At 40.7% G+C, this 25,707-nt stretch overlaps 2 protein-coding genes across 7 annotated transcripts in view; both read left to right on the top strand.

The window, feature by feature from the left end:
* Window positions 1–18: 18 nt before the first annotated feature.
* psmd2 (proteasome 26S subunit, non-ATPase 2) lies at window positions 19–13,707 on the top strand. Its single transcript, XM_034700790.1, has 21 exons — window positions 19–219; window positions 2,244–2,300; window positions 2,397–2,561; window positions 2,862–2,983; window positions 3,182–3,406; window positions 3,514–3,672; window positions 4,308–4,452; window positions 5,008–5,068; window positions 5,163–5,309; window positions 5,458–5,564; window positions 5,888–6,015; window positions 6,189–6,276; window positions 6,367–6,529; window positions 6,764–6,865; window positions 7,039–7,190; window positions 7,284–7,367; window positions 7,851–8,019; window positions 10,442–10,536; window positions 10,631–10,757; window positions 10,892–11,010; window positions 12,965–13,707. Exons 1-21 carry the CDS (start codon window positions 106–108, stop codon window positions 13,145–13,147), a joined length of 2,712 nt encoding a protein of 903 aa, XP_034556681.1. The 5' UTR covers window positions 19–105; the 3' UTR covers window positions 13,148–13,707.
* A 2,085-nt stretch (window positions 13,708–15,792) lies between these two features.
* The window catches only part of LOC117824996 (eukaryotic translation initiation factor 4 gamma 1-like), a 54,219-nt gene continuing 44,304 nt past the window's right edge, over window positions 15,793–25,707 (top strand). For 4 of the 6 annotated variants that reach the window (XM_034700563.1, XM_034700561.1, XM_034700560.1 and 1 more), the window contains exon 1: window positions 15,793–15,898. The gene's annotated coding sequence lies outside the window, so the exon portion shown is untranslated. The remainder of the gene's footprint in view (window positions 15,899–25,707) is intronic. The other 2 variants (XM_034700562.1, XM_034700564.1) reach the window with 2 other exon arrangements.

Here is a 25,707-nt window from a genome sequence, read left to right as displayed (position 1 = left end):
GTAACCAAATAACAAAACACATTTCACACCAACGAAGAAGAAATCCGCTCTCAGCAACCCTCCTTTAGTTCCGTTTGTTAGCCAACAATTCACACAACCGCAGCTATGGAGGAGGCAAAAAACAAGGAGAAAAAGCAGCCCGAGAAGACCGACGAGAAGGAGAAGGAAAAGGAAAAGCCCTCTGGGAAGGATAAGGATAAGAAAGAGGAGCAGGAATTGGTATGTTGGGGGGTCTTTCTCATTCATGCTAAGAGGTGATATTTTGCCTTAGTCACTGCCGCTTTGACAACATGGGAGAGCAGGCCGAGTCCTTTAACATTAAAAATACACAACTGTCAGACTCTAAGTTACATTATGATTATCCCTCAAGCTAAATAACATTATTACCTTCTGATACTGATTTCAAACTCTTTAGATTAGCTCACTCGGGTAGCTAACTTTAGCTTACCGGTCGGCTAACGTTAGCTTGCTAGTTGTGTACTGTCAGCAGTGTTAGCTTGCTAGCTAGCTGTGATAACATTAGGTGACATGACAAAGCAGCCAACATGGAGTCAAATAAACAACCGAGCACATGTAATTCTGTGGCATTAACCTCACTTGTAGTTAAAGTAAACTGGTTAGTTGTCTGTTTATGATTGTTCTGATAGACTTTGAAAACCTGAAAAGTCCTAGTTTCATACTTTGTGTCACTTCTGATTATACACTACCAGTCAAAAGTTTGGAAACAGCTTTTCATTCAACAGTTTGTACTTTATTTTAATTATTGTAAACACTGTAGATTAATACTGAAGACATCAAAACTATGAAAGAACATATATGGAATTATTTAATGAACAAAAAAGTGTTAAACAAAGCAGAATATGTTTTATATTTTAGATTCTGTAAAGTAGCCCCCTTTTTCCTTCATGACAGCTTTGCACACTCTTGGTATTCTCTCAGTCTGCTTCATGAAGTGGTCTCCTGGAATGGTTTCTAATTAACATGAGCCTTGTCAAAAGTTCATTTGTAGAATGACTTGCCTTCTTAATGTGTTTGAGACCATCAGTTGTGTTGTTCAGAGGTAGGGTTAGTACACAATGGATAGCTCTATTTGACTACTGTTGTAATCCAGATTATGGCAAAACCAGATTATTTCATAGTTCTGATGTCTTCAGTATTAATCTACAATGTTGGAAATAATTAAAATAAATAAAATCATTGAATGAGAAGTGTGTCCAAACTTTTGACTGGTAGTGTACATTGTTGAAATGTCATTATGCCCATGCTTAAAGTACACATCAATCATTTTAATTACACATGAGTTAATTAATTAAAGTAGTTTGAAAGTGCTTTGAGTTATAAATGAACAAAACTTAGATTAAAGTTGCTTTAATTGCTCCAGAGAGGCATTCACTGTAAAACTGATGAGCTGTTGGAGAAATCGGATTTCTGACTAACTCGTGTGTTCAAATTTAAGAAGTTGGCAGGCTGCTAATCTGGATTTAATTTCCAGTCTGAACATGTGGACTCTGGTCTGTTTTCGTGATCAAATGTGGAAAAAATATACCAGAAAATAAAGGAGTGTTCCACTGCTCCTGAGAAAAGATAAGCGAGATACAGTTTGCAAGAAATTTTCCAGTGACATCTCAATAGGGGGGGGGGGGCTATTTAAATGCATCAAATGTAAGAACTCAGAGAGCATACACAAAGCTTTACAGAATATTAATGCACAAAACATGTATTTCAGCTCTGAGTTTCACAGTCATCACATCACCAATCTTTCTGATATGATGTATTTCTTTACAATTACAAGGGGTTCATTATACTGTACCTCTCTGCAGAAACAGTAGTTTGCAGGAAGTTGGCAATGAAAGCTTTTGATGTTAATGTGTAAGAAGACAACATAATCAACCCCAAACTGTGGTATATCTTTCTGTTTTAAAGCATAGTGGCAAGTAGAGTCTTTTAGGGTACAGGAGTTGAAGGAAGTTTTGAAACAGTAATATATAAATGATGTTTTGACTGATTTAATGTTTTGGTTTTGGAGAATTCCCTCCAGTCTGATCCACTGCGCCGCTACTCCCTAACTCCTTGTGGTTGTGCTAATGCCATCGATCCTGTGCTCAACCTTTTAGGGTCATTTGTATTATTGTACTGTATTTGTAACTTGCATTTTATCAACCATTGCTGAATCGCTGTATTCTAACATTCATGTTATCTTGATTTTTATAAGTAATCTATAATCTTGATCTCTCCTTTCACAGTCAGAGGAAGACAAGCAGTTACAAGAGGATCTGGAGATGATGGTGGAGAGATTGGGTGTAAGTGTTACATTTATCCTTTTTTTATTTTTAACAACACCTCTCATCTTTGAGTATAGTTGCAATAAAGCCTCAACCATTTCTGTGCATCAACAGGAGAAGGACACAGCGTTGTACCGTCCTGCACTGGAAGAGCTGCGCAGACTTATCCGCTCCTCAACCACCTCCATGACCTCCGTACCCAAGCCCCTCAAATTCCTGCGCCCACACTACGGCAAGCTCAAAGAAATCTTCGATGGCATGGCTGCTGGAGAGAACAAGGTAGGGCTCTACTCTGCAAACATATGCATTGGTGCTTTCTCTGCCCACAAAATAATCATTCATATATTATTTGATACATTGTGTATTGTTCTGCTCTGTCTTCAAATACCATTTGTTGGCAAATAGCCCCCCCCTCCCCAAAAAGGAGCATAAAAATGGCATTAATGTTTAATTGATTAACAAAATGCTGATTAATGTGTGAGGACGGCTTAAACAACAAGTACAGTAACTAATCGCTACTCATCGGTCTTGGTTTAAAATGTGAATCTCAAACTCTTGCTGATGTTTGTGTGTGTGCAGCGTTTCTGTGCTGACGTGGTGTCAGTGCTGGCCATGACCATGAGCGGAGAGAGGGAGTGTCTGAAGTATCGTCTGCTCGGCTCCCAGGAGGAGCTCGCCTCTTGGGGACATGAATATGTCAGGTAAGACACAGCGTTGCTTCAAATACAAATACAAATGCAGCTGATGCCACCTAGTGCAGAGATTTTTGAATGGGAATTAATTCAGGTTTTTGTTTGGTTCATTGTAACTTCTTTTGGTTAATCTGTTTTACTCTGAATACATTTAAGTGTTCATATCTGGGTTTCTTATGTGCTTCCTCTCTGTCTGTTGTCTTCCAGGCACCTGGCCGGCGAGGTGGCCAAAGAGTGGCAGGAGGTGGAGGAGAGCGACAAGGCACAACAGGAGACACTGCTGAAACTCGTGAAGGAGATCGTCCCCTACAACATGGCCCACAACGCCGAGCATGAGGCGTGCGACCTGCTGATGGAGATCGAGAGGCTGGACATGCTGGAGGACTACATCGATGAAAATGCTTACGGCAAAGTCTGCCTGTACCTCACTAGGTATGTTACAGTTTTATACTTAATGTAGAAAACACAGATCATATTATTCGTCCCATTGAAGAGGCGTTGATGTTTTCATACTCTAATGTTCTGCATCACTCCTCCAGCTGTGTGAGTTACGTCCCTGAGCCAGAAAACTCTGCACTGCTACGATGTGCCCTGAACATCTTCAGGAAGTTCAACCGTTACCCAGAAGCCCTGCGCCTGGCCCTGATGCTGAACGATGTGGAGCTGGTGGAAAACATCTTCACATCCTGCAAAGACATGTAAGGACGATTAACATCACTTTTCTTGGCCAAAACATCATGAAAATGGTTAAATCTATCCACATAGGTCCCCCATTATTATCTTTAGCGTTAGTCAGGTGTGCATATGAACCCTGAAGCAGTTTTTGCTCTCTATAATCATCCCTGATGCTCATAGAAGCTGTATCCCTTCAAAGCTCATTACCTGAACTTATAAGGGGAATAAAAACCTACATCTGTTCTGCACAAAGCCACATTTCAAACTTTAGTTGAGGATAAAAATAACCTTCAAGTGACTCACTCCATGAAGGCAGGACTGAGTCTTTAAAGGTCACAGTCTTTTCACTACATATTCTTTGTTTAATTTGCCGTACACTCTAGATAATTAGGGAAATAAAGGCAGGTACTTTTGTTTCAAGTGCAACTTTAGAAAACTCCTTACTGATATGAATAAGGAGCTCTTAGATCATATGTTAGTTTCAACTAAACTTACTCAAGGTTCTTAAACTACATCTTGCAAACCTTGCATGTAACAGTTGCAGCCCTGTGCTGTTCTTATATGTTGTACTGTTTTTAAAATTCTCTGTCCTGGAAATGCAAAGTGTATCGTGTCATGGTGGGTGTTTTATCAATAGAAAACTCTCTTGTTCTTTCAGAGTTATCCAAAAGCAGATGGCGTTCATGCTTGGTCGTCATGGCATGTTCCTGGAGCTCAATGAGGACGTGGAGGACTATGAAGACCTGACGGAGATCATGTCTAACGTGCAGCTCAACAGCAACTTCTTGGCCCTGGCCAGAGAGGTAAGAGACGATATAGGACATTCAAATAGTTAGAAGAAAGGGAGGTCTGGTATCATTGTAGATATGAGGAATTTATTTAAGTTGCCGGTTATTTTTCTGAAAAGAAAGGAGAATATGTCTACGTTTATGGAGACTGATATATATTGCCTTATTGATATTCTGTCCCACCCCTTTTAGATATATAAATTCTAACTTCTTGATGCTGATTATTGTCTTAACTATTTTTAAGAAAGGAATAAGTTAGAAATGTTCCTTTATGTTCAAAGAGACTTTGTACTAAACTGCTAAATCCTATTCTTTACACAAAGTCCAGCTGAGGTTGACCTTTAATTGTCACATATCAAAAACATGGATGTTACAGAGTTAGTGTATTGTGTTGAGAGGTGTCTCTGTGGGGTTACATGTATCACTGCAAACTGAACACAGGGGGCGGTTTCATGCCGAGTGATTCATAGGACAAGCTGGAGGGCCGTACCCTTGAATTCACCGTCACTGCCACCGTCGTGATGACTCATTTTTCACCTTCATGAGTAACACCCGTCTGTTCCCCCACAGTTGGACATCATGGAACCCAAAGTCCCGGATGACATCTACAAAACACATCTGGAAAACAACAGTGAGTCTTACTGTATTTACCTGAACGATGCAGTAGATCATTTATAATCAGAGCTTCTTCATGAATGGTGGATTTTATGACTTCTGTGCTGCAGGGTTTGGAGGCAGTGGATCTCAGGTGGACTCGGCTCGTATGAACTTGGCCTCCTCCTTCGTAAACGGCTTCGTCAACGCGGCCTTCGGACAGGACAAGCTGCTCACAGACGACGGCAACAAGTGGTTGTACAAGAACAAGGACCACGGTAAGAGACGACACAGACGAATACAGTCGTAGCTGTAGTGTTCGGTTAAAAACTGTGTGGACATTTGTAGGAATCAGTTCTAACATTGACTGTCATATATTCATAGCTTTGATCCTTCAGTCACTGTAGATGATATTATTGTCCTCAGGTATGTTGAGCGCTGCAGCCTCCCTCGGTATGATCCTGCTGTGGGACGTGGACGGCGGTCTGACTCAGATTGACAAATATCTGTATTCCTCTGAGGATTACATCAAGGTAAACATTAGACTCTGACATTTTGGAAACTATATATGTGACTATGTGTTTTGAATGTGTTAATTTTACTATTATCCACCATGATATCCATTTAAAGTGTTATTACTAATTAAGAGGATCAATGAAAACATGCATCTAAGTGATCCATCCTGTTTTTCTTACACCTGTGTCCTCTCTCTCTCTCTCTCTCTCTCTCTCTCTCTCTCTCTCTCTCTCTCTCTCTCTCTCTCTCTCTCTCTCTCTCTCTCTCTCTCTCTCTCTCTCTCTCTCTCTCTCTCTCTCTCTCTCTCTCTCTCTCTCTCTCTCTCTCTCTCTCTCTGCAGTCTGGTGCCCTCCTGGCCTGTGGCATTGTCAACTCCGGTGTGAGGAATGAATGTGACCCGGCCCTCGCCCTGCTCTCTGACTACGTCCTCCACAACAGCAACATCATGAGGATAGGAGCCATCTTTGGGTGAGGAGACTGAAACTGAATCTGTGAAAGAAAATTATGTCTCTGATTAAAAAAAGTGTCTAGCTTTAAATCTATTATTTTGGCTGGTCTGTTCCTCTTAAGTCTCTCCTCTATGTATCAGTGAAGTGTTTCTCTGTGACTGAACATTAAAGCTTTGTGCGTCTTGGTTTCAGACTGGGTCTGGCCTATGCTGGCTCTAACAGAGAAGACGTCCTTTCTCTTCTTCTCCCTGTCATGGGAGACTCGAAATCCAACATGGAGGTACACATACATGTTTTATATGAAGTATTTTATCTCCTCTTACTGTTCTTATGTTCAGTAGTAAAATGTAAGGGTGTGCTTGATCTCCAGGTGGTGGGAGTGACGGCACTGGCTTGTGGGATGATCGCAGTAGGATCTTGTAACGGGGACGTGACCTCCACTATCGTCCAGACCATCATGGAGAAGAATGAGCAGGAGCTGAAGGACTCGTACGCCCACTGGTTACCTTTAGGCCTGGGACTCAACCACCTTGGTAAGCACTGGCTGCCTCAGATTGAATACCTAAGATAATAATCACCTTTGTACTTGTATATGACAAAATACAGATTCATATGTAAAAAGAAATGTGAAGAAGTGCCGAAAGTTAGAGTTGAATCTCTAGTAATCACTTTGCCACCTTGTATGAACTGATCTTTAAGTTTCCTCTTCCCTGTCTCAGTAAAGCCGCTTTAACTGTCCTGTTTGTGTCTTTATCTGTTGTCCATAGGTAAAGGAGAAGCCATTGAGACGACCCTGGCAGCCCTTCAGGTTGTACCTGAGCCTTTCCGCAGCTTTGCCAACACACTAGTGGATATCTGTGCATACGCAGGTCAGTCTCACAGTACAGTGTCTTTCTGCAGATCTAAACTTGTAGATAGATATCCAATACTCAGTCTCTGCATGTAATCAATTGTGTGTTCGCCAAACAAACCCAGATCTACTTTTTATGAAGAGTCTGCTGGTTTTCATTTCTAAATCTGTACTGATTCTCCTCCACCTCAGGCTCTGGTAATGTCCTGAAAGTGCAGCAGCTCCTCCACATCTGCAGCGAGCACTATGAAGCCAAGGAGAAGGACAAAGAGGAGGACAAGGACAAGAAGGATAAGAAGGACAAGGATAAGAAGGACAGTGCTGCTGACATGGGCTCCCACCAGGTAAGGACTTCAGTTATCCTTGTATAGAAATGAAATGTCAGTGTTTCTCTTCATTCCTAACCTCATTGTTGATTCTGATGTGCCTCCTCTCAGGGTGTAGCTGTTCTTGGTATTGCTCTTATTGCCATGGGGGAGGAGATCGGCTCTGAAATGGCACTGCGGACATTTGGACATCTGGTCAGTAGCACTACTCGTTCTCAGTTTTCTCTCTTGCTCATTTTTTTTCACACCTCGAGTTCACACCACCTTTTTAATTTATTCTTTTGATCTACGTCACATTCCTCCATCCTCTGAGCCGGTTCAAAAAGAAACCTTCCTCCGCTTATCGTGACTTTAAAGGCCTTTCCCATCAGTCGCTCTTTTTTCTTTCCTTTTGATCCACATTGCATCAGTCTCACTTTTGATCCTCCTGCATATATTTTCTCTTTGGTCTTTACTTTAAGATCAGTTAATTGTTACTCAGTTTGATTCATTAAGTACATCTGAATGAGTCAGACCAAAGATGACGGCACAAAGAGGTTTTCTCATCGTGTGTCAAAGACATAGACTTGAAGGTGACAGCATCGATGTGCAATTAAAATGATTAGAGCCTCGTGGTTGTTCCTCTCTTGGTAATGAAAAGCACGCGGCCACATTGACGCTCTTGTTTTCTGTCATCAGCTGCGTTACGGGGAGCCCACCCTGAGGCGAGCGGTGCCCCTCGCCCTGGCTCTCATTTCTGTGTCCAACCCTCGTCTGAACATCTTGGACACCCTCAGCAAGTTCTCACACGACGCCGATCCAGAGGTGTCCCACAACTCCATCTTTGCCATGGGCATGGTGGGCAGTGGTGAGTTCAAGGACGGATGCATGAATTGTATAAATCATGTCAAAATATAAGTGGCATTAAGGTGTTACATACCCCTTTTTTAGGTGTTGGTCCAGTCTTTCTGCTTGGGGTTTCAATGCGGAACAATTTGTTTTTAACCTTTGATTAATGGCTGAATTAATGTAAGAGTCATGATACCAATCACTCTACAATCCCATTCTAATTTCACTATTTTTAAAGATTATATTCCCATCATTAATGCTCCAATTTTGCCTCTTTAAGTTAATGTGTTGTCAATGCTCCTATCAGCCTGTGTCCACTAGAGGGCACTCCAACAAAAGCCTACCAGAAACATAGACCACAAGTGATACCTTCTTGTTAGACAGTAAAGATCCTCCTGGTCAAATATTCCTCCAATACAAGTGAAAGTTGTTACTTGAGTTTAAGTCCTGGGGTACTTGATTTTAAAAATACTGAAGTATTCATAGTACTTTTTAAAATATCTCTTAACGTATTTTCACAAAGCATGAGATCAGTCAAGAATGCATGGGTGAACATTCTGCTCTGTTCTGTTTATCTAGAAAACAAGATTTCCATCTACAAAGTCTACCATGAAATATAAACTAAGTTACTACAAGCACAGACAAGTTTACAATGTTCCTCTTGAATCAAAGCAGTGTGTTAGCTCCAGACCTCCACATGCTTTCTCAGGTTAGATGCTGATGTTTTGGAGGCTGTGGTGAAGTTTGTGTGGTAAACAGATCAGAGATTTACAACAATACAAACAATCATTCTTTATTTCAAAAACTCAAACGTGGGTTTAAAATACGGCCGCGGTGCTCAGGTAGAGAATCATCATCCTTCTCAGTCATAGCCATCATCACTACGACTAAATGAACGCACTGATCTGAAGAACGTTTGATCTACGCTCAACTGAGGTACGGCTACACAACTGAGACAAACCAAACACAAGGACACCAACAGTTTACGTCTTTAGGATCTGATTTCAGAAAAGAAAATTCATCAGCTGACTTCAGAGATAAAGTAGAGAGTAACTAGAGCACTGATAGAAATGTAGAGGAGTCTAAAGTATGATAATTGTCTTTCAAATGGAGTAAAAGTAATAAGTACCCCCCAAAAATAATTTTCAAGTAAAGTACAGATACTCAAAAACTGTACTTGAGTACATTTACTTTGTTACTGTCCACCACTGGTTACACCACAATAAATCTTACAGTTGCTGCACTTCACATGTAGGTATGTTTGTGGAGCTGTTTTGCAGGGATGTTTATTAATACACTGGCAATGTGTGGCACACAAACAGATATGGACAAAACAAGAGAGGTAGCTTTATTTGGGGAAAGTTCTGCTTGCTTAACTTCTCTATTTAAAAGGATTACCTGTCATTCTCTCCATTATTTCACTCCATCTCAGCTGTTATCAACTGGTGCAATCTACAGGGGAACAAAAACTCCAACTATTTGTTTTTAATATTTGCACAATTGAAAAATACACACAAAAAAAGAACAAATATAAACAATATACAGTGTATAGTATCAAAAATTAACAGTAAATCTAAACACAGTTATTACATTAACAGAATCCAAAAGTACAAAATAAGAATAGGATGTGTATGGATACCTGTCTTAGTATGTGGTTGAGCATGATGGGTATAATTAAGTAACAGTGTTTAAAAGTGTTTTCAAGCATCTTTTATAACATTTTAAAGACAAACCGTTTTTAGCCACATTGAAATAAATATACCAGAATTTGGTGCCCCTGAAACTATTGAGAATTGACTTCTACAAGTAAAACATTTAGGAGGATGAAGAAATAAAGTTTGACGAGTTGAACTAACTCTCTATCCAAACCATGCAACCAATAAGCGTGGTTTATTTCCTGTAAAATACAGACACTGTAAACACCAGCTCAGCGTAGAAGGATCCAGTCTAAACGTATTTATACTTGAGACTTCCTCATCTTTAGATTTGATACCAATTAAACAAAACTTTAGGGGGCGCTGGTGGCCTAGCGGTCTAAGCGCCCCACATATAGAGGCTACAGTCCTCGTCGCAGGGGTCGCCGGTTCGATTCCCGGCCGGTCGACCATTTCCTGCATGTCTTCCCCCACTCTCTACTCCCCACATTTCCTGTCTCTCTCCACCTGTCCTATATAATAAAGGCAAAAAGGCCAAAAATATAACTTAAAAAAAAAAAAAAAAAACTTTGTATGACTAATGCCACAGCCCTCAAAAAATGCACCATTTTTCTGTGTTCAAGTTGAATGCCACTAAAATTACTCTCCATGAAGAACATTTGAGCTAAAGGTGCGATGCATTTGTCACTCTGAACGATGATGCACATTCCTGTCACCTCTGGGAGAACCCTGGTGTGAACTTCCTCATCATATTCAACAGCCTCTTCACTTTTTCCACTCCCTCAGGCACAAATAACGCACGTCTGGCTGCTATGTTGCGGCAGCTGGCCCAGTATCACGCCAAAGACCCCAACAATCTCTTCATGGTCCGACTGGCTCAGGTGGGTGGGAACACAAGAGGCTCTCTGTACCAGACAAAAGTGAACTTTAAGGAAAGTGTGTGTGTATATTGACTCTGTGTTTGTGTCTCTGCAGGGTCTGACTCACCTGGGCAAAGGCACACTGACACTCTGTCCCTACCACAGCGACAGACAGCTGATGAGTCAGGTCGCAGTGGCCGGACTTCTCACCGTGCTCGTTTCCTTCCTTGACGTCAAGAACAGTCAGTTCATTTTTCTTCCTGCTGCTTCACACACTTTATATCCTCCATCCTGTCCTCTAATTTACAACTTGTACTTCACTTTTGATTTCCTCTTTGTTGATGTTCTGCTCTGGTGTTCACTGTGTGTATTACAGTTATCCTGGGGAAGTCTCACTACATTCTCTACGGCCTGGTAGCCGCCATGCAGCCTCGGATGCTCGTCACCTTCGATGAGGAGCTGCGACCGCTGCCGGTGTCTGTCAGAGTCGGACAGGTGAGGCCGATGAAGAGTGGTTTAACCAGTCAGATGAGAATGTTTGTTTGCTGTCTGCTTTTGTCCATGGAAAACATATATAACTGTGTACTTTACTTAGCATACTTTCAGTACTGCAGAAGATGATAGTCCATAAGTATTATTATTATTACTGTCAGACACTGTTTTTAAAGGACTTTGTAGAATCCAACTCTCAGGATGTTGAAGAGGATACACAAATATGCTTTCACTTTTTACAAAGAAATAACTTAAATTACATTTCTGCATGATGGTGCAGTCAGAAATGCAAACAGGGAGCTCTTGACATATTTCACCAAATACTGCCTGTGAGAACAAGATCAGAAGGTCAATACCACTCATGACTGACTCTTGAACATGAATCTGGTGCTTGCAGATGCTTTTTTTTTTAAGCTCAGAATAAAAGCTTGAAACAGGCAAAAACTTCTACTCTTAAGGCTGATTTATACTTCTGCCTTGCCCCTACGCAGCAGGGGCTGATGCAGACATGAGCACCACATACTTGTGCGTCGATGTGTCCGTGTCGTGCAGCAATGCTCCACCGAAACGCTTGAGGGCAGTGTGGTCTCTCTGATAGCAGGTCGCCTGCTCCCGGCCCCGCTACAGTCACTGTTTACTTTTCCACAGAGATTCAGAGCATGTTATGTTAATCTACAGCTGATACATGTTGCTGTTTATCATACAGACATGATTACATGAAGAATAGAGAGGAGGAGATGAAATACACGGCCGATGAGCGGGGATCCTGGAAGCGCTGTAAATGTAGGAAATATAGTGCAGCCGAGCCGACCAATCACAGGGCTTGCAGTCCGCGTTGATTCTGCGGGTAGTTACATTTTGGAGGAGGTGCATGTCAGCTACGTGCGTAGGCCTCTGTGTAGGTACCATAGACTGTATATATAATGGACAGCGTCGCTCCGCCTTTTCCCATTATACGGTTTTGAAGCCAAAATATCCCGTTCCAGAACGCCGACATCTGGTACATTTTCTGCAGCCAGAGTCTGCGCAGTAGGGAATTGGTGTGTTTCCATGGTAACGAGCTCCACCCTAGAATAACTAACGAAAAAGAAACTTTTCAGAAAAAAGAGGCCTTGAACACAAAACAGTCAAATAATAACTACATATCACCACAGCATACGGATGTGAGAAATATTCGTACCAAATGAATGGGGGAGACAGAGTTTTTGAACTAAACTGCAGCCAGCCACTAGGGGGAGCAGCTTTGGTGGCGGTTGCACTTCGAGCCAAGCGAGATGACGGCCATTTTATCTACAGTCTATTCAGTCTAGTCGTAGGTACGGGAGCTACGAGGACCTCCGGTGTAGGCTACGCCGTCAATTCGACGCAGAAGTATAAATCCGGCTTTAGTCTTGCCAGTAAAACAGAATTCACCATCAAGTATCTGTCATTTCTACTCGCTAACAAATCCCTAATATATTATATGTTATTGATGTCAGAATTAAGGTTGTAAGCAACAAATGTAGACCCAGGAACTCACTGACTAGCCATGTAGTCCAGTGTTTCCACAGGATGACAGTATACCTGTAGAGCTTTAGACGGGGAGGAGATATGTTTTTTTTTTCAACAGATACGTGACACCATTTATATATTAGGTTATGTTATATATTGTAGTAATAGCTCTGTATTCTCTGACTTGATGTTTCACTGTTTACTCACAAACAACTTTAATCTGCTCACCTTGCATCCCTTTATTTCTGTCCTCCACACAAACCTGCACCTCTTCTTTTTACACCCACACTGCTGTTTCTTTCCTTGCCCTCTCAGTATCTCTTAGCCTGTATGCAAAAAGACACTTCTTTCTTTTTTTTCCACATAGAGAAGTTATTCACTCATTTCAGGAACCCAGAAACTCTGGTCTGAGTGAAAAGAGAAATGTCAGTTTAACATGAGCGTGTCTGTGTTTGATCTCTTTCAGGCTGTGGATGTTGTGGGCCAAGCAGGAAAGCCAAAAGCCATCACAGGTTTCCAGACTCACACCACGCCAGTGTTGCTGGCTCACGGAGAGAGGGCCGAGCTGGCCACAGAGGAGTACCTCCCCGTCACCCCTATCCTGGAGGGCTTTGTTATCCTCCGCAAGAATCCCAACTATGAAACCTAGACTGCCCCCGTCCCATTCTCATTGGCCTCTCACTCTGTTTGTAAGGGCAGCCCTCCATGGCTCTCGGCAGTTGTTATATTTAGTTGTTTATTGCATGACTGAGAAGGGCAAGACAGGCCTATCCTTCCTCCTTGCTGTGTCTTCTCACTGTCATCTGTGGCCCAGCCCCAGAAGTCGTTAAAAATGGATGATCGGGGTCTGGATAATTGGTCTGGGATGACACTGGGAGGGTAAAACTGGGACTCAACAAAGATGGTTTCAGCATTGCTCTAAATTTGATCCACCTTTCCTAAATGTACCAAACCAGCTCAACTGACCTGGGTCCAGTTCATAAGTGGGAACCTGTTTAATCAGTACATAAATAACAACTGCTCAGACCACTTCAGTGCTTCAAATGTGTTTCCCCACTACATACATCCTCAGTCATCTTTTGTAATTAGAGCCTTTGAAAGTATGTATTCCTTATCACATTTTTTCTTCTGTTTTTGTTTGGTTTTGTTACAGTACTGTAAAAGGTTGAATCAAAAATAAAAACTCTGATCCACAAGGTGGAAATGTTCTGTCTGTGTGCTCGTTTCTCATGGCTGACTTATTTTAACTTACTCACATAAAGCAGGCTGCAGCAGCCTTTGTGCTTAGTCATTATCAGACAGCATTGTGGATTCCTACAAGCGCCACCTAGAGGGAAGGGGAGTTTAAGGCTTAGATAACAGACAGGTGTATGTATTCTGTACTCACTGATGCATATGCTTTGACGTCATTAGAGTTCGAGCCAAATAATCTCATGACTTTTTGTTTGTCTATGAATTTTCTGCAGCATACCTGTCTACTGAGATACGTTGTGAATCATGTGGATATTGAATAATTTAAGATAACAATGACAAAGCACTATTTGAACCATCGTGAAGTTTTACATGTGTTGCCTCTGTGATACTGCGTTCAGTTTACCTAAAAGCAAAACAGTAAAAATGTAATAAGTGTTGCATTTGAATGGTTTTAGTCATAACAGAGCCATTTAAATGTTAAAAAGTTTTCACAGGCTTTATATTTATTTTATTTTTCCTCTTTACAGTCCCAGAAACATCCGATAGGTGCATATGCTTAAGTTCAAATTTACTCACTTAAAGTATTAAAATTAAATTCTCTGCCTTATGTTTTCTGGGCTATACATAACTTTTCTTTGTAACAAGCGTTTTAGAAATAGGTCATAGATGGTGGCTGATATAAAACCATATGACTCTTAACATGATAAATTAACAAATTATAGGACAATACAAAAATTAGATAGGCATAAATAATAATCAACAGTTATTATGAGTTGTCTGTTTCAAATCAAAGATTGGCATTATAGCGTAAGTTTTCTAATTGTGACTAATATTTCTGCACAAAATGTACCTAAAGTACTAAAACGACTAAACAGAAATTGAATTTTCTTACCCTCTATGTTGAGATGAAATAAAACATTATTTAAAGGACTCTAGAAAAGAGCCAGTCATACAGATCTCAGCTGAAAGCTTTTTAAGAACCTGGCTTAATTTTGGGAGCAACATGGAAATATCTCTTATATCAAAATAATAAAATCAACCTGAAGAAACACAACTGAATTAACCAAGGGGACAAAAAGTATGAAGGCTTTTTCTCCACATTCATTCAGCTTTATTGCACAATACAAATGTAATAACAGTTATAATTATGTTGTAATAGAAACACAAATTGAGCGTGACGATATGACACAAAAAGAAAGATATAAATAAAGGAAAGATTTAGAAAGTAAATACATGTTAAAGAAAACATTTTTTATTTCACTGTGTGGAGTCAAATCAGAAAAGAGATCATTATGATAAGTGTATGTTGAGGCAAAGTTTTTGATTTTAAACTTTTTAAAAATATTTTATTTGTAACTTTTTAAATTTATAAACAAGACAAAACAAATTCAATCAAACAAGGGCTCAGACATGTGAAATGACAATACAAGTAATAATGATAAAAAGGAATGGAATAATAAAACAGATAAATGAAAGATTTATCAAATGTTTTTAATAGAGAACATGTAAAAAAAATAAATTAAAATGAAAAAAAAAGTGAAAAAAAAATACACCTACATACATACATGCACATACACACAAATAATAAAGATAATTGTATTAAAGTAACTGAATTACAGAAATTACATTTATGATGAAAATGTATAGTGAGTATTACCAAATTATTATACGAATGTTTTAATTGTCTGATCTGCATCACTTATGAATTGTAAATCAGGGTTAATTATCGTATATTAACACAAAATCAAATTATGAAAATCCTCTAAACACAAACTAGATGTTTTACAAGGAAATTGAATATGTTCTATTGTCTTTTACAGAACATTCACTGAGGTTTATATTAAATTGGAATTGTAGAGATTATTTCCAGGGATGAGTATGATATATATATGTATTTTTTTTTAAGTATACTTATTTGGTTTTAGGATGACTTTTCTCCTCCGACCTAATTCCTCCATGTGCTTATTACTCAGAACTGTAAATACATTTAAAAAAAAAGTAGATGTTTTTGTTTTCTTTAGTAAAATGGAATTATTACGTATTTTGAATATTGTAGAGGTATTTTGAACTCCTGATTTACAGATTTTAAAACAGAGAAAATCATTCCTGTGGAACTTTCACGTGACAGGATTTTGCCGGATCACCTTCCTGCCGGCTTCCGGGGAGATTTCCGTCCGTCCGGCTCTGCGGACTCAAGGAGAGAAAGGTAACGGCCCCGGTCCTCTGCTAAAATCCGTATAAAATACTCACTTTTTAATCTAAATGTTAATCCGCTGTTACAAGGAGAGTCTGTGGTGATGAATCCATGTATGTTTGGTGTTTTCGTGTGAAGATCTCTCTCTCTGCGAAGACTTTCTTCACTCCTGTCTCTGTTTTCAGGGATTAGCAGGCTAGCTGGCTGTTAGCATCCCATGCTACTGCGACGTGGGTGTTCTTTCTTTTACTTTAGCTCGTCCAGTTAGCACAGAAACACCACGTTAGACAACCAAAACGGACTCCTTTCTACATCGCCATCACATTTTAGACGCGTAGTGTTGTGTGTGTATGATATATGAGTAACAAACTGTCGCTTCATTGTGTTGTTGTTTTTCGCCGGTAAACGTTTTCTACGTTAGCTAGCTACACAGCCGTTTGGCTAGCTAGCTTCCCAGCAGGCTACACAGGTAGCTCTGAGTTAAATCACTAAGTTATGTGGAAGCTGTGTGTGACAGAGAGCTGTGACTCCTTACTTATCTTATACCCCTGCCTAATTGTGTATTAAGACATGTTTTGACTGCTGTGGTGGAATATAAAATGCAAACTGCTAACATGATCCTTGAAACCATGTGATTGCCTTGTATCGGTGCTGCCAGCAATCTGAAACCAGTTCTGTTTGGCGGTAGTCATTTTATTTGGTATGTAGGGTGTTAATGTGACTCCTCAAGTTACAGAAACAGCTTGAAATACATGGCATATATGCCGCAATATATTAAAGAGCAGATCCAGCGTACAAGAAGTGTTTTTGTGACACCATCTTCAAATCGAAACACTGAATTGACAGGTTTTGAGCTCAGCTGCCAGTGACACCTCCATTAGCCTCATGTTAAGATGTTTGACACCTGACAGGTCGCTTTGCACTCATGAAATATAAGTTATACCATTCAATCACTTCAGCATCCCTTGCTTGCTGCATCAATGTAAACGTAGCTTGTCGCAGTGGTGATGCTGCTGGTGTTAAACTGGGCTGGAGGTTGTCTGACTCACTGGAGCTACTTTCAGCACTCATTGTCGTCACGACACCGTTTGACAGCACTTCTGCAGGGTAACACTGAGCCAACTGAAGCCTTTTAAGCTTTCTGAAAATGACTTGTGTGTTGAGGTTTTGAATGCAAGACTAGCTAACACCAGTAGCATCCTCCTTTTTTAGCTTTGACAGTCATCCAGTAAGTGTTCCCATTCATCCACTCGACCAATGCTGACACCTTCAGGCTGTTCACTTCCTCGGTATGTGCTGTGTTTTTCCATTTAATAACGTGATTATCAGAGTAGATATGGTGTGTGGTTGAGGTGTGGCTGGCATGAAGCCGGTGTGCATCGCGCCAATAGCAAGAGGAACCACGTGGTGCATCCAGATCGGGCCTAGGAAAGTTAGCAAAAGGCTAACAGCACAACATTCAGCTGCAGCCACGTTTAGTAGATGCTCATGCAAGCTGAAGCTTTCCATATGTGTGTGTGTGTGTGTGTTTATTGAAATGCAATGCAAATAGCTGTCTTCGTCGTGCGATGTGCGTGTGTTGACAGGCAGACACGCCCCTGTGTCATAGCGACAGAGGGAACACCGGTGTTTCACCTCTGGGTGGTCAGCCCTGCAGGTTTCTCTTGACACTGATATTCTGTCAGACTGTTGGTTAACAGGGATCTCTGCTGTAGTCATGTTGAAGCCGGGTGTTGATCACTTGACCATGCCTGCTGCGGCAACTGTGAGGCTGATGTTGAGGACTGCAGACATGTGACTTCAGCTGAGAATGTGGGCCCAAAATGGATGCAGCTTCAGTCACCATATGGCATGTTTTTGAAGCTACACACATTTGTAATAGAGTGTATGATGCAGTGATATCTACGGTGGCCCTGAAGGGCAAATCAGAAAACACTATGGCAATTCAGAAAACCCTGACAAATTAGAAAACACTACAACATTAACCAAACCAGAAGAAGTAGTTACCCTGGTGCTGCTATTACAGTATTTCTCAATTGCTAAAATACATTTATAGCAGCATGTACATTTTTTTGCACTTCAGGGCCACCGTAGATATCTGACATGCTGCAGTCAGACTAAATGAATGAATGAAACTTGATAGTAGAGGTACAAATGCATGGCGTGTCAGAGCCGGGCTGTCACAGTTTGCCTGACATAAGGACTCCTCTCAGCTTCCTGGTGTGAAACTGTGTGAAAGCATAGAGTCTGGGCATGTGTGGGTTTTGGCAGAGTGTGAGGGAACCAAAGGAACATGGAGGGGCCGGGTGGGACAAGCTGTGCCGGAGTGATGCTGTGTCACTGAAGCTTAACTTTCACCGTACATCCTTCGCAGCATGAAATGTCTGACTGAAGACACGGTCGGGCTCGATGATTAGAAATATGTCGCTCTATGTTCTCTCATTATAAACACATGAATGTTGCTTATCATGAAGAGTACGGGCCTTTGTAAGCCATGTAATTAATTACTGAGGCGCCCTTAAAGAGGTTTGAAACTGTAACCCTGTATTTGGGTTTTATGCGCGGGTGTCAGATTTTCACTTCACGATTATCGTGGCCATAAAATTCACTATAAATATATTTTCACAATAGATTAAACTTTACACATTAAAGCAGACCGCCTGAGACACAAACCTATCTTTTATACATATGTGCCGTGCTAACATTTAAGATAAGATATAAGAGAAGATGTACTTTATTGATCCATGGGACAGGGAATACAAAGATTGTACTTACATAGTTAAAAATCTAATAAGAATAAGAATAGTTGTAATGATAAAGGTAAAAATAACATGGAATAAAATAATATAGAATACAATGAAATAGAATAAAATATATTATAAAATAAATAGATAAAAGTAAAATAACAATAAAATAGAATGGAACAAATAAAAAAACCCAATAAAATGAAATAGAATTAAATAAAATATAACAAATATTACACATATATACACACTGTACACTTCTGTCTTGTGAATAGATAGTAATGTAAGTTATTGCATGGATCAAACTGCACCAGGTTATTAAAAACACACCGTATGAAAAGCAGTGAGATCCAGATGTGCGATGGTTACAATAGCTTGTGAGCCTATACGATGGACTTCTGGATTTGTGAGCTGTTTAGATTGAAGCCAAAACAAGCCGTAACCTGCTCTCAGATTTATCAGTGTCTCTTTGCTGGGTGAAGGAGGGAAGGCGAGTAAAGCATGGTTGATGAAGTTTGGGATTTTAACATTCAAGCTAACAAACACAGCTTCTGTGTCAAACATGCACATCAGCAGAACGACAAAATAACTGTTGTTTCTAGCTAATAAACACACTGAATTAAATTCTATTAACTCCATGCCAATTCGTCGTGGCTATATTGAACAATGTTATCTCACATTGCAGATTTTCTCTGTATCATGCAGCTCTCATTTAGCTTGAGGCCTCTAATTTGTAACAGAAACTTTAAGCCTTTGTAACAAATAGAGGGGACTGAACAGCTTCTTCAGTCCCTGATCCTGATCTGATATTTAATATTGAGTATCAGCTGGTATCTGGCCTTGGGTGCTTTGGTTTGAACCATTGCTCTCTTGTTAGTGCTCACACTTAGTGTTAGTTTAATGTTAAATCGTTAAAAATAAGGTGAATCATGATGCTGTCGAAACTTCAAGGTAAGCTTTAATGAGTTGATTATAGCTGTAAGACCTGAAGCATTACTCTGCTTTACAAACGTGCATGTTAAATACCTCCTTTTGGGACTTTTAAGTTAAAAATATCAAATTCCACAATTAAAGAAATCGGTCAAGTTAAGTGAAGCCTGCCAGCTGTGGAGCTTTTTCTGTCGTGATCTTACTATAAGAGTAGACACTGTGGCTCTGTGGCGGGTACACCCTGCCATCACAGTCTACATGGCTGAAAACTGAATACATAGGAGTTACTGAAAGTATAAGTAAGGGACAATCACATAGCAGAAGAAGAGGAGACTGTGTGCAAAGGCATTACAAGTACGAGTGCTTACAGGCACCCATGAACAAAGCATGTTTTGGTACTTGTTGAAAAAGGCAGGGCGGCAAAATCAGAGGAGAGTAATACGTGTAGGTCTGCAGGTACACAACTGAGTCCATCCATGCCCCCTTTCACTGCAGAGCAATGTTTGAGCTATGATGGAGAGAGTGGATGTATTCTGTTCAGGCAGAAGCAATTCACTTGAACAAAGACTTGGTGTGATCACCCATTATCCTTCAAACGTGAGGAAAGTGCTGTCTGAAATTGGTTGCATTACATCCATTATATGAGCGCTCAGCCTCTCTTACGTGTGAACTCGCGGCGATTTCCACACTGAGGTCAGAACGATTTCAGGACTTGCTTATAACACACGTTCCGCACAGTTGTTGATTGGCTGTGTAGACCATATACCTGGTCTGGGGTCTAGAGTTCTGATATTTAGGTTCACACATGCAGCATATCTGTGCAATGATGGGAGATTTTTAGGTGTGAGTAAAAGTGGCTTTATGTGGTAGCTTTGCGTGTTGCAGCAACACAATTTCTGGGGTTCACTGTTTAATGTTCTTTACTTTTCATCATCATCAACCTTTATTTATACTTGAGAGATCATTGAGGGGCATCCCTCATTTACAATGATATCGAGTCAGTTACAGTGACATTTAAAAAACAAACAACTAACAAACAACAAGGCATCAAGAGTATCAAAGTCATCAAATAGGATCATTTGTGATTTGGAGATAGAAACAAGTAAAAGATGAAATAAAGTAGTACAAATAAAAGGAGGTGTAGGGGATTGACTATAAAAGCACTAAAATAGGAAGGGACTGTTGATTAAAATGATACAATAAACAAACACAGGTAAACCTAGCTAAAACAGTTACAAAGCGGGGTTGAAAATGAAGTTTCTAAATTGTCCAAAAGTAAAAGTGTATTTAATTCAAGACGCTGCTGTGACTTATTCCTGGAGTCAGGAGCAGAAAAACAAAAAGCAGTCTTTCCCAATTCTGACCAAACTCAAGGAATATGCAAAAGCAGCTGGTTTGAGGTGTGAGATATAAACGGTCTGTTTTTTTTTTTTTTGAGTCTTCAAGATGTGGAACAGACAGTGTTTGCAGATGTCTATAAGTCAACCTTATACATTTTATCCAGCAGCAACCTCCAGTTTCCAGAACTGAAGCCAATGCAGAAGTGTTTAAAAACTGCAGTTCATCGAGCGTCCACTAGAGGCTGGCTGCGGAAACACCGAAAACCCACATACACACCAATTCAAGGAAGATCATCTTTACAGCAGAAACAAACATGTTTACAGCCTGGTACAAAAGACAAGTGTAATCTGGATAGCTCATTTCTTGATCGGCACACACTGTACGGGGGTTGTTACAATTTAGAAAGTATTAAGATTATGAGTTTTCTATTTTGAGAGGCACAGCTGACTTGATTGACCGGCGGGAACACTGCAGCTGTTGGCTAGGCGGCTCAAAGCCCGCCTCTTTAAGTCACAATTGCAATATGGCTGCTGCAGCTGATTGGCCTCAAAACAGCACTCCAGAAACAGATGGGTGACGTCATGGATAGTACGTCTATATTTTATACAGTCTATGGTACAAACATACATACATGGAGAAACATCAGCTATTGGCGAGGAGGCTCAAAGCCTGTCTCTTTACGTCACACTCGCTCGACAGAAGTTATGTTCAGTTCAACATTTCCAAAATGGCTTCCACCGACGATTGGTTTCAATAACAGATGGGTGACATCACGGATACTACGTCCATTATTTATGCAGTCTATGGTTTAAACGTGTGGATTCTTCAAGCCTCTTTCATAGAACATGTTTTATATATTGAAAGAAGTATCAGTATACTTTCACCATGTAGCCCGGCCCCGATCCACAAAGTATCTTGAACGCTGCAGCAGGCCATGAACTCATTAAGCCAGTGACTCATTTAATTTTCCCCTGATTTAAACCAGGCGGCAGGGTTTGCTCAGCTCTCAGCATACAGAGCTGGAAAAGTTCACTTCATCAGCGGCTATTTAAAACAGTCGTGTGCTCTGAACTGTAAATTATACATGTACAGTGTCGAGCCCTTCCTAGGTGACATGATAGCCAACTGGCAAACTTCAGCCCCTCTTCTCCTTAGTGGGTCATTGGAGTGCATGCAAAGAGAGGCTTATGCAACAGTTGTAGGAGCATGTTTCACTCGCAGTGGTGCCGCTGGCTGGATCTCAGCAGGGCGGCATGTCAGACCGGCTCGAATGACTTGACTGTGTGTGATTAGAAGGAGGGGGTGCATGTGTTTCATGCCAATTCATACATGCAGAATACGGCCTTTGGTACAACTGTGCTGCTGCTGCAGATGGTTTGTCCTGATCACCCTTTTTTGTGAGTGTCGTTGGCATCTAGGTGTATTTCAAGAATCCGGCCACGTCTCACTTCTCCAACATAAGGAATTCCATTTAAACAATTGAGGTTTTGTTTGTGTTCCCTGCTGACAGGAGTGCAGTCTGCGAGCCAGTGTAGGGTGTTAGTCTGAGACTCTTTTAGCCATGAGATTGTTTATTCAGCATTTCATCTCCCAGCCAGCTCTGCTCAGTTTGACAAGCTCTCTGTTTGTGGATGAGCTTCTGAGCTGCTGGATGACAGTCTTTCCTAACCCTAACTGAGACTGCTGCCATTCCCAGAGGCTCCAGTGTACCTGGGACAACACTGCCAACAATGTGTGAGACAGTGGTTTTCTAAACCAGGGCTGTATGAAAACCTAGTTATCTATTTGTCACCTTGTTTGTGTGTGGATAGAGTCATGGAAACAGTGGTGATTACAACCTTTTCTACTGCTTGATTTCCTCTTCTTTAAAAAAAGGAAAAACAACACCCTGATTCATCATGACTCAGGCCTTTTACACTGCTGTTCCTGTGAGCGAGGGAGAGAGTGTATCAGCGGAGAGGGGCATGTGTGGGTCAGGGGCAGAGATAATGTAGGCTTCAGCTATAAATACTAAATGTGTCACTTGTGCCAAGAACGTACAATTTAAGAAAGATGTCATAAATTCTATCAGGAACTGTCTGTCTGTATGTCGGGTTCCCATTTTTAGCTGATCGGACCAGACTCAAATAAAACAAGAGGAAGTGCTTTGGAGAAAATAAACAATGAAGGAAGGAGTGCATAGAGGCACTAATATGCACCCTGTAATAATCACCATGCATCTGACTGAACTCCCAAGGTCAAACTGTAGACTGTATAATTAATAGACGGAGTATCTGTGACATCACCCATCTGTTCCTGAGTGTTGTTTTGAAGCCGATCGTTGGCGGGTGCCATATTTGAAATGCTGAACACAACCTAACTTCGTCACAGCTAGTGTGATGTAACGAGGCGGGCCTGTAGCCTTTTCGCTAACAGCTACAAGGTGCTCGCCTGTCAATCAAGTCAGGCATGCCCTTATTCGGGCAAATCTCGTAAGTTTAACGTCATCGAAAATACTGTGTTATAAAAAAAATGTTCCCCCGAACAGTGTGTGCCGTTCCAGGAATGAGCTATTCAGACATAAACCGTTTTTGAACCAGACTGTAAACATTTTTTATTATTGCTGTAAAGATCGTCTTCTTTGAATGGGTGTGTATGTGGTTTCCATTTTTTCTACAGCCAGCCTCAAGTGGACGCTCGATGAACTGCAGGTTTTCACACTTCTACATGGGCCTCATATTTTAAGACCAGAAGCTGTCGCTTGTGCTGAACTCAACTTTACTTTGTCAAAGCTAGTGTGAGGTAAAGAGGCGGGCCTTTAGCCTTTTCGATAACAGATACAAGGTCCTCGCCTGTCAATCAAGTCAGGCATGCCCTTATTTGGGCAAAACTCGTAAGTTTAACGATCAGCTCACACTGTAGGGGGGGGAATTTTTTTCTAATGCGCCAATTTTGAAGATATGTAGATTGCGAGTCTTCCAATGAGAGGCACAGCTGACTTGATTGACAGGCGGGAACACTGTAGCTGTTGACTAGGAGGCTCAAAGCCCGCCTCTTTACGTCTCACTCACACGACAGCAGTTATGTTGAGTTCAACATTTCCAAAATGGCTGCCGCCGCCGATTGGCCTCAAAACAGATGGGTGACGTCACAGATACTACGTACATATTTTATACAGTCTATGGTTTTTAATCATCAACATCATGATGATCTCGTGTGCAATATTCACATTGCATTTAATGTCAAGAAAATCTCCTGTCGAACCAACTTCTCCAACATGCTGAGTCATTTTTGTTGTTTAAAAGAAAGATGAAACTTCCTACGTTCTCATTCACTTCATTGACCTAATCCATGACTCTTTATTTTTCCTCAACATCTAAAAAAAAAAAAGGATTGTCTTAAATGCTTAAATGTCATTTTTGTAGACTGTGCCACTTTTCTATAAAGCGAGCGTACCTCTCTTGACTGACACCAGCCGCCCCGCTCCCTTCAGGCTGCAGAGGGATAAAAGACGGAGAGACACTTTGAGCAAAGTTACGCAAAAGTTGGACAGGTTAACCAAAAACAGAGGCTGAGTTATGATGCTTTTTTAAAAAGAAATAATTACAGATACATGTCACAACATTCCAACAGGCAAGAAATACGATGTGGCAGAGTGTAATGTCTGAAGATCATCTTAAAATGTGCGAGTTTGTTTCTGAAAACAGATGGAAGGTATGCCCGTTAGCACATTCGTTATGCATCCAGTAGGTTGTTTTGTTTCTATGATGTTGAAACACTGATACTATAAGTGCTTCATTTACACACATGATCACACTTTGTTCCATTCAAATAATACAATTTGATTTTAAAAGAGATTCAATGTTCAATTAAAATACTTTTCTTTATAAAAAACAACATTAGGTCCTCAAAAAGTCTTCTGAAAAGGGGGTTGTCTTACAATCAGGGTTGTCCTGTATTCAGAGCAGTACTGTACTACGGTTAATCTTCAAGTCAGTCTGATATCATGTAACAAGTGCAGTCCTGTACCAGATCACATAGCCAGCAGATGGCTGTGCATACAGGGTCTCTTTGTAAACATGCATGCTACGCGGCTAGGATCACAGATCATGTCGCCTGGGTCAAGCTAGGCGAAATTTTTTTTAGGTTGGTGTCGGAGTCTCTCACAGAAGAGCAACTTGTGAATTTTGTTTTCCTTTTTTTGTTTATCGTAGAACCATTTTTTCAAAATCCCTTCAGCATGGACGCTTCAGAGATTTTAAGCATGCACATAACAGGATTGTTTATCTCAGTTCTGTCTGAAGTTGTTAGATTTGAATCTCATTCTGCAAACATTTATTACTGCCTCTGGACTAAGTGATACCTCTGTGCTCTGCTGAATATTTCTGGAAGATTTGTCAGGAGTGTTTTTCCACAATCTTCTTTATTTCAACGCCAAAATGTTCCTCTCGTCTGAAATCTTTGCCGTGGAAAATGTTCCAGGGCAGTTTCACTATTTATTCCAGTCTCTTTCTCTCACAATCTCTTTTCTTTAAGTATCTCTTGTTCTTCAAGATGCATCATGTTTGTTAATTTGCTGTTCCGTGAGCCTCAGGTGTGATTTATCCGTCCCAGGCTTTAATTTTTCACCTTATAAAAGTGTCGTCCCCAAGTGCATTTAACAAACCAGTTGCTATGGCGGTCGGTGCTTGTTAACACTCACCTGACCTGACTTTGTGGATTAATTAATCCCAAACGAATAGCAGACTGGTTGTACGCCTGTGGAACACCCTACCTGAAGATGTGAGGGATGCACAGAACATAAACATCCTTTAAAAGCAAACTCAA

Source organism: Notolabrus celidotus, chromosome 14 (assembly GCF_009762535.1).
Source record: "Notolabrus celidotus isolate fNotCel1 chromosome 14, fNotCel1.pri, whole genome shotgun sequence".
Taxonomy (NCBI): Eukaryota; Metazoa; Chordata; class Actinopteri; order Labriformes; family Labridae; genus Notolabrus; species Notolabrus celidotus.
This window is presented reverse-complemented; position numbering and strand designations above follow the sequence as displayed.

What these genes read in the sequence shown, in the direction of transcription:
- psmd2 (XM_034700790.1), top strand. Translation starts at nt 106, where the DNA reads ATGGAGGAGGCAAAAAACAAGGAGAAAAAGCAGCCCGAGAAGACCGAC. An exon ending in AGAAAGAGGAGCAGGAATTG is followed by an intron (nt 220 to 2,243) that starts GTATGTTGGGGG and finishes CTCCTTTCACAG; the next exon opens with TCAGAGGAAGACAAGCAGTT. An exon ending in CCTCTGAGGATTACATCAAG is followed by an intron (nt 5,565 to 5,887) that starts GTAAACATTAGA and finishes CTCTCTCTGCAG; the next exon opens with TCTGGTGCCCTCCTGGCCTG.